The sequence below is a fragment of the Panthera uncia genome, chromosome D1, assembly GCF_023721935.1.
Source record: "Panthera uncia isolate 11264 chromosome D1, Puncia_PCG_1.0, whole genome shotgun sequence".
Classification (NCBI taxonomy): domain Eukaryota; kingdom Metazoa; phylum Chordata; class Mammalia; order Carnivora; family Felidae; genus Panthera; species Panthera uncia.
Window position 1 is genome coordinate 43,403,136 of NC_064808.1, and position 11,579 is coordinate 43,414,714.

Sequence of the window (11,579 nt, forward strand, 5' to 3'; positions counted from 1 at the left end):
ATGAGATGGTGGATAGTTTTGCTTTCTATTAACCTTTTCTATTAAGATTTATAGCTTGTTACTTGAAAGGGGGGAAAAGTTGATATAATACCAGTAATACTGTGCTAAAACTGGCAAAGTAATACATTGTCGATAACTACACTGATAAAACTGATCCAAAAGAGATTAAGACAAAGTAGTAGCAGGAAGTATAAAAAGGATATAATTACTCATCTAGTTAACCTACTGAAATTATCTTGGAGGAAAATCTTGACCTAACACTAATTTTTCAAAGAAAGAAATAAAAATTCCCTAAATTTTCTATATCTAGGGAACAATACATAAATTATGGCATATCAACATGGTGGAATACCAGCACATCACAAAAATTTTAACAATGAAAGAAATTAGAAATGTGGAAATTGTTTCCCTAAATCAGAAATCCTACGTTTACGTTTTATGTTCAAAGAGAGACAACAAAAGAATTTGTTTTAAAATAACAATCGGTGGTTTTAAGTACTTTCCAGAATTCTTACATTTTCAGTACTTAAGAAGAAAAAAAAACCCAATTATTCTTTTAAAAGGCCAGGATAGGTCACTGATAGAATCTGGTCCACTTGACTCTAAAGCAGGGCTTTGATGTCTATCACCTTTGCACAACAGTGGGGATGGGGAGGGTACTGATTTGGAAGAGGTGTACAGAGAATATTCTGTTACGGGTTCCTGAGGACGGGACAACAAGTTCTGGGTCACCAAGAACAAGAAATAATTCATGAGAGAAAAACTCCTGTGCATTATTTTTTCTTTAAATTTAATAGAATCCGAGGGTTCATGAAAACATACTAGAAGGATTTTTTTTTTTTTTTATGAAATAATTGGTTTGAGATTTACAACCAGGAGTATAGCTTTTTTCTTCCTTACCTCAAGTGAGGTGGGAGGGAATCTGTTCAAATGGAATTCCAGCAAAAAAGACATTTCACAGAGAAGATACAGTCCACTGGACTGTAAGGCAATAAGCTATTTTCTTTTGCATTTGCAAAACAATGAAGCTGGGGAGAATAGTGTTTTGGGAGCAGTACACAAAGGATATTCTGTTACAGGTTTCTGAGGACGGTGACAGAATTTCTGGGTCACTGAAAATAAGGAATAACTTCAGAGAGAACACTTGTGTACCTGTCTACTACTCCTGTACCTGAGAGCCCAAACCTGAAGGCATATTATGCCCCCATAAATAACTTTTAGTATCTCTGCAACGCTAATAATCTCGCTCTATTTTACCACCATTCAATTTCTACTCCATTGAACTTCAGGCTGAGACCCTGACATGTTAGATCAGAAAGCATTTAATACTAAAAATATATGTGTGTGTGTGTGTGTGTGTGTGTATAAAATATTCTCACGGTTTGATTATATGGAGTCATAAATGCATCTTAAATAACATTAGCTTTTGGAAGATGGGGCAAAATGAACAAATCTTTATAATTATGATCCCTATCATTAACACGGACACAGAAGCCATTCCAAAAAAAAAGGAAGAATTCAACTTTAACTGCCAATAAATGTTCTTGTTCATCTATCTTGTACAGACATTCTGGACTGTTCAAAATTTGCATTGATAGGGGCGCCTGAGTGGCTCGTCTGTTAAGCGTCCGACTTCAGCTCAGGTCATGATATCATGGTTCATGAGTTTGAGTCCCAAGTCAGGCTCTGTACTGACAGCTCAGAGCCTGAAGCCTGCTTTGGATCTGTGAGTGTGTCTCTCTCTGCCCCTTCCCCGCGGCATTCTGTCTGTCTCTCTCTCAAAACTAAACATTAAAAAAAATTATACAAAATATGTGTTGATAATACTAAGACCTTATACCAGAGATCTCATGCTTGCCATGACAGACACCTGAGAGCTTATTAAAAATGTAGACTGGGGCACCTGGGTAGTTAAGTCGGTTAAGAGTCTTGATTGGCTCAGGTCCATGACCTCACAGTTCCATGAGATCACGCCCCACATTGGGTTCTGTGCCGATAGCACAGAGCCTGCTTGGGATTCTCCCTCTCTCTCTGCCCCTTCCCTGCTCATGCTCACTCACACTCCCTCTCAAAATAAATGAACATTTAAAAAAGAAAAGAAAAAATGTAGATTGTTGGACCTCACCCTCAGACACCTTGTAATGTCTGAATTGAAGCCTAGAAAACTATATTTTAAATAAGCTCCCCAGGCCATTCTGATATCTCTTTCCTCCTTCCCCACTTCTGAGAAAATGCTTCCTAAGTGAGATCTCACCACTACTACTGCTGATTTTTTTTTCTTAATTTAATGAAGATGCAGACACAGATGTCTAGGGACCAATTAATCAATCTTAAGGTAAGAGACCCAGACGTCTATAATTTAAAATCATACCCAGAGGTCTTGCTACAAATTAAGATTCCCGGGTACTATCCCAAACCAGAGGGTCTGAATTTTGCAAGTATAGTCTAAGATTCTGCATTTTTAACACATTTTCCAGGAATTCCTAAGATTCATAATGCATTCTTAAGTGGAGAGTTGATGCCCTTAGACTCAACTTAGCTTCTTGATCTCTTCTCATCATCCATCTTCACTTCTACTCCTTTCTTGACACCTACTCTCCTATTCATAAAGTTCATAGTCACATATTCTCATGTTCCAATTGCTACATCTCTGACATCTCACACTAGTTTCTTGATACTCTCCTACTCTCAACTCCACAGGCCCTGTCCGACCTTCACTTTCCTTATTACCTTAGGGGCACCAAAACCCAGGATCAACTATTTAAGAAACTCCCTTCATTATCCTCAAAATCACTCTCTCCTCATCTTTCTCAGGTCAGTATTTCTTTATAATGCATAATCTTGATACCCACTTTTTCCCACCTCAAGGTTTATAAACCACCATATCTAAAACTAAATGAGCTCTACTGCCTCTCAATTCTCACAGCACTTAATGTATGCTCTTCAGTAACTCCTTATTTTCTACGCTTTATTATGGTTATGTAAGCAATCTATCTCCCTTATTAGACTATATGGACTTTGCAAACAGGATCTCTGTGCAATTTATCTTGGGTTCTCCCAAAATACTGGGTATAATATTGGAAGTATAATCTGGGTTATTTTTTGCCCTGGCAATAAAGGCTTTGTGCCATTTTTTATTTGTGGGTTAACTTAAAAAATGATTATAAAGAGTAACTGTTTTTTAAACAGTTATTATATACCAACCTACGGTATTTAAAAAAAAAAATTTAATCTTTATTTATTTTTGAGAGAGAGACAACGTGTGAGGCAGAGAAGGAGCAGAGAGAGAGGGAGACACAGGATGCGAAGCAGGCTCCAGGCTCCGAGCCATCAGCACAGAGCCTGACACGGGGCTCAAGCTCACGACTGTGAGATCATGACCTGAGCCAAAGTCGGATGCTCAACCAACTGAGTCACCTAAGCGCCCCCCTAAACTATGGTATTTTAGAATGTATGGCCCAAATCTAATGTTGCAATATTCCCACTTACATGTTAATATCCATTAAAACTGCTTACCAGAAAACAATAATTTCAATGTAATGACTAAGGTTAGGTCAGTAAATATAGATGCCTTGACAAGGCAACAGAGTTTATAATTCATCTATAATGCCCATTCCACTATGAGATCGTTAGTAAAAGAGAGAATAATGTAAAGATTTCCCTTTCGTTAATGGTAGCCCCGTGTACCCTGAGGAGGATAGACAGAGGGAGAAGGTTCCTTGAAAATTTGGTTCGTAAGTCACTTTGGGGAGTTTCATCCTAATTAATGTTGCCAGTCTGCAAATCAATTTCCCATTTAAAAGCACCTACAGCACAATTATCCAATAAACATATACCTGTTTTTCTTGAAAACAGTTTCATAAGGCTGTGTGAATTTTCTGTTGGTTATGAAAAATAATGAAAGCTAGAACTATGGGGGGAAATATCTGTTAGGTTGACTATTTAATACTAAAAACCTACCTGTAATCACACTATCCAAAGATAAGTGGCAAGTATCGAAAGATGTTATCTAAATACACATATATGTACACACATCTTTTATGAAAGTGAGATTCTACCATACCTCTACTAAGATTCTTTTGTCACTTTTGAATCATGAACACATAACGGCTGCAGAGAAACAACTAAAAATAAATAAATTATTATCACCAGATAATAAAAGATAAAGTCAAAGTTAAAACTAAGGTATGTAATTCCAAAGCTCATGTCCTTTCTGGTACACTCAAGTATAAAATGGACTTGCCCACGATATCACAGTGGTAACATTAGCACAGAATAAAATAATGCATGAGAAAATACCCTGAAAACTATAAAGTACAATTAAAGAAATGTAAGTGACTACTACAGTGCCCTCACCTGGAACATAGGCAAAACATATTTTAATGCTTTGGCACTGAACTGTTACATTATATATATATAGTATCAATTAAGGTTTATACTTCTATATAGAAGACTTGATGAGAAATAATCTCAAAACCCTTTATAATCAAAATTTAACTTAAAAACATTCTAGGAAGGCCTTCAAGTAATTGTGAAACCTAAAATAATCTGCACCACTTTAACTGGCATACAATCGACCATACAATTAGATTAACATTATAAAATGGTATTTTTGAACATACCATCAAAAAGAATCCTTTGAATAAGCACCATTTTTCGAAGTACATATTTGTTAGACTTTTTTTTAAAAAAGTAAACATTTAAAAAGCTTTTTTCTTGAAAAGGCATCTGGACAGGGGCGCCTGGGTGGCTCAGTCGGTTGAGCATCCGAATTCGGCTCAGGTCATGATCTCGCAGTCCGTGAGTTTGAGCCCCGCATCGGGCTCTGTGCTGACAGCTCAGAGCCTGGAGCCTGTTTCAGATTCTGTGTCTCCCTCTCTCTGCCCCTTCCCTGCTCATGCTCCGTCTCTCTCTGTCTCTCAAAAATGAATAAATGTTAAAAAAAAATTTTTTTTTTTTTTTAAAAAGAAAAGGCATCTGGACAGAAGTCCAGGTTATTTTTCTAATTAAACTCATGTCCAATGTAGCCTATCCCTAACACTGCTACCAAGTTTTTTAAAAAAACACAAGGTATGACTTAAGTTTATAAGCCATTTTATCTTATGCTACAAAACCTGAGCCTAATTTTTTTCTAATTTTCAGATGGGTATGTGTGGAGTGGAAAAATAAATCTGCTGGGGTATAGGTTTCTGAAAAAGTGGAGGAAGAGGAAACAAACACTATTAGTTGTTAAAACTAACACTCCTACTGAAGGTAAATTTCTCTTTCTTCTACTCTGTGTTTCCCTGCCCTACACTTAAATTCATGGCAACTTCTTCTAATACACAGACACTAGCTATCCAATGTTTTTAAATTGATAACAAGGAGAAAAACTCCTTTAACACTCTTTAGGTCACCAAAAGCTACAATTGACACAGGGCAAACAGTTTCAAATCACTTTCAAAACAATTTGACTAAAAAGAATTCAAATAGATCTTTTAACTATGTTGAAGTTCACATATCATATAGTATCTTTACTTACCTTAAATTTTCATTAAACCTTACTGTAGCTGCACAGTGGAATATAATATTGATAGAATCTATGATGATCTCTTTATCTTCTTCACTAAGAGCCAGTTTAGGTTGGGTGAGTTCACTGTTGATCGCTATAACTTTCTCTCTAAAATCTGGATTTTCATCTCTCAATCTGTCAAAGAGCTATCCAAGGGGAAAAAGTATTTTAAGGCAGTATTTTTCAACTTTCTAAAACCCATTAGCACCCCACCAAGGATCGCTATTCTTAAAATGCCAACTAAGTTCATCCTAAAATTTCTATTCTTAATTGCCATCATTCTGTATATAAAACACCCTATGAAGCCCACATTATTATCCCCATTTTACAGATGAGGAATCTGAGATATACAGAGGTTAAGTAACTTGCCAAGGACACAGAGCTGGTAGTGTGCAGAGTTAAATCTGAACTGTTCACGCCTTTGCTGACTAGATTATATTGTCCCTCAGACTTAAACAGTACAAACATTAGGACAATGTTTAAAATGACCATTCAAATTTCTAAAATCCAGATCTTAATATATCACTTCATTTTATTTTTGGTTTTATTCCATTTCAGTTGATTACAGTACAATACCATTATTCGTAGTCTACATAAAATCTGAGACCAAAGTTTAAGGGGAAAAAAAAGTACGTTGAAGGAAAAAAAATACTGGTAAGCAAATATGCAGATTAGACTCTGGGACAAACTTGAGAAATAGCATATATACAGGATTCTAACCCAAAAATTCAATATTATTTAAGTATTCCAGAAGGAATGAATTAACTAAAGATTCAGTTAGATCCCAAAATGATTACAGTGTAAAGGCACATTCAGTTGTGAGTCAAATTTAATTTTTCATCCCAGATTTCACAGAAGAGCACTGATGCTATCTCCAGATCCCTCCTCTATTACACTTTGACTCTCCATTTCATTTCAAGTCCATACTTGCAGTTTAAGCAGAGATTCTCGATCTGGAAAGAAAGTCTATAGACAGCACATATAATTTTCACTTTCACTTCCCTTCTACTACTGTTAGCTAGTGACTTCAATATTAATGTGTTCTTATATTAATTATTACATATCTACCAAGTACTTCATATGAGCCAGGCACCTTCTAGACACTGAGAAAACAAAGCAATAATCTTTGCCTCAAGCTCTTTAGAGTCTGATTGGAAAAATCAGACAAACGAACAATTAATATACAGTGTTAAAGGTAATAAAATAGGGTAATATTACAGTGCTATGGGACTGTATGGGAGAAACAACTAACCGAGCTGGGGAAGGACCAGAGATTATAAAGTTGAAGAACAGTGTTCCAGGCACAGAAAGCAGCATGTATAACCACCTGAAAGTGAGACAGCATTTATGTTTGGGGAGTTAAAAAGAAGTCAGTATGACTTGGCCAATGACTCAACATGAGGGATAAGGAAATGTGAACTCCACAAGGACAGGGACCACATCTACTTTGCTCAGCACACAGGTCGTAAATAGCCGAGCGCCTGGCAAGATGCGGACATGATGAACACTTGTTAAGTGAATAAATTCATTAGGTGGAAAATACTGGAAGAGCAAGAAGTACAGTTATGGAGATACAAGTTCAGTTTTCTGAAGGATGGGTGTGAAGTGCCCATGTGGCATCCAGAAGACAGGTCTAGTAGAAACAACTGGCTCCGTGGGTCTGGGAGTTTAGGGGAGAGAAGAGCCAGGCCACCCAAATAGACTTTACTACCCCCACACAGGTAGCCCTGGGAATAGAAGACCACCCAGGTAGCAGCAGTGATGAGCACCCAAGGTCCAGACTAGATGAAGCTTTTTCCAAATCTAATTTAAAATACAACCATTTGTCTCACATAAAACAGAAGGTGCTGAGTAATCACCTAACTGGATCTAGACGAGATCAAGGCCTAGGACAGAACTCTGGAGAATATCAATATTTAAGGGGCAAGCAGAAAAAAATCAACCTGAGGAATGATCAGAAAAGTACTTTTAACACCTTGAATTTACATTTTTCATTCTCCCAGATTGCCAAGGACCTTTTAACTCCCCATCGTATCAGATATCTCCACCACCAAGACAGGCTCATGCTGTTTCACAAGTTACATCTCAAACCTGATACTCTTCCCTTTCTAGCTATTTATTCAATACTATGTCTTCCGGTGCTTTTAATTCACCGGTACCCTAATTAGTTCCTCCTTTACTATGTTCACTAATGCCCTCTTTGATATACTTTATTCCCTTTCTAGAATTTATTTTGTGGTTAATTATTTTAGTTAATCATCACCATCTTAATGGAGTTTCCTTTCCCAGAGACATTCATCAGTGGTTCTCACCTTGGGGAAATTGTACCCCCCAGGGAACATCTGGTGACATCTGGAGACATTTTTGATTGTCACGACTGGGAGTGTGGGGGGAAGGGGCTTCTGGCATCTAGCAGGTGGAGTCAAGAATGCTGCTGATCACCCTACAATGCACAGGACAACTCCTGATAATGAAAAATTATCCTGTCCAAAATGTCAATAGTTTGAGAAACTGTACTATAAGATAATGTCCCACTACAGCATATGCTCCTAGCCTATGCTCTTTACTCCTGTTTCAAAATCATAGCAGGCTTTACCTTTAAGTTTCTTACTAACTTCAAGTGCGCATTCATTGATACTTGACATAAAAAAAAACTCATCTTATTGATTTACTAGCAATGCTATACACATAATGGGGAATGAGTAGCCTAGGATTAAGTGGCAGGACGGACCAGGAAGGAATTAAAGGCATAGATAAAATGACACAATTTTATGGATTACTTTAGTCAAAATTTAGACAAATATATGAGGACAAAGTATCTTTATATTGAAAATAATGGTCATATGTTTTGGTTAAGTCACATAAGTTCAATAAATTGCAGGCTTTAATAAGTGTAAGGTATGCTTTCTCTTTACAAATTAGACTTATTGTGGAGAAAAGTCTTTAGATCCACTGCCCTGGAGGTCCCAGAGGAGATGCCCAAATCTTTGACATTTTACCCGAGCCCCAATTCCAACCAAGACATTAACTTCAATAACTGTTCCTATTTGGTCTCTCTTGACACTTCTATACCCTCTCTTCTCTCTTAAAAACTCTCTAACTTGTAGGCAATCTTCATTATGGCAAGGATTCTATCTTATTTATCCCTCCATTCAACCCCCTACATCAATCAAGTTCCCAGCACTGAATATGCATAGTAAATGTTTTCTGAAATATAAAAAATGAGTAACAATGAATCACCTCCCACTAGGGGAGGGAGTAATCAAGAAGGGAATTAAAGCATACTAATTACAAGTGATTAAAAGGTACTAGATAATACCTAATAACTAAAAACTTACATAGCTACTGTACTAAACTTACTATCAATGAATGTCAGATAATCTAATTCATTCATTCTGAGAGAATTCAAAGCTTAGGATTATGAAATAATTTTACTCCAGCTCATTTCCATTTTCTTCTTAGCAATATTTTTCTAAAGGTTCAAAATACATGACATATTCTCATATCCTATATTACCCCTCTGTCATCATGTTATTTGTCCAATAATAATATGTGACTTTTCTACTTCCTAATACTGTTATGGGAAGCAATCAGTGCTTACAAATTTTTAAGTGTTATCACAGCACAGTGTTTCACAGCACATTAGGTAGTTAGAAACTACGTCTTCGTTATTATTATTCTGAATACTATTTAAAATATCTAGTAATTACAAACAATATGTTCCAAATATTCTGAAAACACATTAAGTATGTACCATATAGCTATTTTAGAACTTGTTATACAATTTTGCCCATCACAGAGGAAACCTTCCTTTCTCCTACTGATCACAAGTCATATCCCATTTATTACCATCCTGCACGACTTTTTTTTTGGTACTAATTTTTTCAGGACACTGAAGAAATAAACTGAACTGTTGATGATTACAGTAATTATACATACACACGTTCTTTTCTTTCTTCCAAGTGATCATTTTCTACACTTACCTTGCCACTAATAACTTCTTCTACTCGCTCTTGGGGTGTCTGTCCCGCTTTCTGCCTCACCAAAACATATACTGAATTCACCTTAGGACAAGACCTCAGCAACTTTTCCAGAAGTACCTTCCCTAGGAAACCGGTAGCTCCAGTGAGGAGGACATTCTTGCCTTCATAGTACTCTGGGATTGAAACCATTCTGATCCTAAGGAAAACACAGCAAATAAAGATCAGTTCAAAGATTTGTTACTTCTTATGCACTAAAAATCTCTTGCTATTCAAATAAACAGGCAAAAGTCAAAGTTGAATATTAGTAAAAGGGGACTTTAACCTCTGGTGAACTGTAGTAAAGTGGAAAGAATAACGAACTGCAAAAGTGATTTCTGGCCCCTGTGTTTTCCACCTGGATCACCTCAGACAAGTCACTCACCTTCTCTGGGCCTAGGTTTCTTTAGTCCAGTACGTACTAAATGACTTCTAAAAATTCCTTCCAGCAATAAGAACTCAAATCTTCACTTAAACCTCAGTTAAACCCTACACACAAATGAATTCTATTTCACTGTCTCCAAAAGGATTTATAACACCAAATAGAGGTCAGCAGCAAGACTCAACTGTCTAGCTTGTATAACATGGCGGGGTATCATATTCGCCTATCATCACCAGTTGAAACAAGAAGAGGTAACATCAAGTCCTTTCTCTTCCATGTCTGTAGTGACAATATATCCAAAAGGTGCTTAAATCTCCCTTTTAAATAAGTCATAGTAAGAAATACGTGAGCTGAATTATCCCCTTTGTCCAAATTCCACTAAAACAGCAGAAAAGATAGTATACTAAGAGACTGAACAAACAAAAGAACCATGATGAATGGAAAAAAACAAGATGCAGAAGGATTCATGCAGTCTGTCACTATTCAAAGCTCAAACCCTTTCAAAACAATGCTCTTTGTTGTTCAGAAATGCACACACAAGATGATATTAACAGATGCATGAGAGGGAGTGCAATACAATCAGAGAATAGGAACTTCAATTTATGTTTTCTTTAAGTTAGGGAGTAGATACACGTGTTTTATGTTCTAACTTTCATAATTAAAAAAATAATAAATTCATAACATCTAAAGATAAGAAAAAGACCCATTAAAGAGCAGAAGGGAGGTGCCTAGGTGGCTCAGCCAGTTGGGCATCCGACTTTGGCCCAGGTCATGATCTCATGGTTCTCGAGCCCCGTGTGGGGCTCTGTGCTGACAGCTCAGAGCCTGGAGCCTGCTTCGAATTCTGTGTCTCATTCTCTCTCTGCCCCTCTCCAACTTGTGCTCTGTCTCTCTTTGTCTCTCAAAAATAAATGTAAAAAAAATTTTTTTAATAAAAAAAATAATAAAATAAAATAAAAAGCAGAATGGAGAGAAGGAAAGAGTTTCTAGAAGAAAAAGATAAGACTAAGTTGACAGAAAAGCCATAGCAGAAGAAATAGCAACCCAAGCAAAGCAAGCATAGGAAAGGACTTATGAGGAGGCAAGAAATGTCCCAATTCCCTGAACAGAGAACACCAAGCCCAGAATCAAGAAACTGAATTAAAAGGGTGCCTGGGGGGCTCAGTCAGTTGAGCATCAACTTCGGTTCAGGTCATGATCTCACACTCGTGGGTTTGATCCCCATGTGGGGCTCTGCGCTGATAGCTCAAGAGCCTGGAGTCTGCTTTGTATTCTGTCTCCCTCTCTCTCTTCCCCTCCCCCACTCACACTCTGTCTCTCTCTCTCTCTCAAAATAAATAAACATAATAATAAAGTTTTAAATAATAAAAAGATAAATAAACTGAATTAAAGCATAGGGAAATCAGGGGCACCTGGGTGGCTGAGTCGGTTGAGTGTCCAACTCTTGATTTTGGCTCAGCTCATGGTCCCAGGGTCCTGGGATTGAGCACCGCGTTGGGGTTCTGTGCTGAATGTAGAGACTGCTTAAGATTCTCTCTCTCTCCCTCTCCCTCTCCCCCGCTTGTGCACACTCTGTTTCTAAAATAAAAAAATAAAATTAAAAAAAAGTCATAGGGAAATCAAGGGA

At 37.1% G+C, this 11,579-nt stretch overlaps 1 protein-coding gene across 8 annotated transcripts in view; it reads right to left on the reverse strand.

The window, feature by feature from the left end:
* The window catches only part of FAR1 (fatty acyl-CoA reductase 1), a 75,228-nt gene that overhangs the window by 25,124 nt on the left and 38,525 nt on the right, over positions 1 to 11,579 (reverse strand). For 6 of the 8 annotated variants that reach the window (XM_049649688.1, XM_049649679.1, XM_049649698.1 and 3 more), the window contains 2 exons: positions 9,535 to 9,730; positions 5,522 to 5,697 (listed from right to left, as the gene is read on the reverse strand). In XM_049649688.1, coding sequence (XP_049505645.1) covers positions 5,522 to 5,697; positions 9,535 to 9,723 — 365 coding nt within the window. In that variant the 5' untranslated portion in view covers positions 9,724 to 9,730. Of the gene's footprint in view, positions 1 to 5,521; positions 5,698 to 7,863; positions 9,731 to 11,364; positions 11,531 to 11,579 lie in introns of those variants that run through there. The other 2 variants (XM_049649712.1, XM_049649738.1) reach the window with 2 other exon arrangements.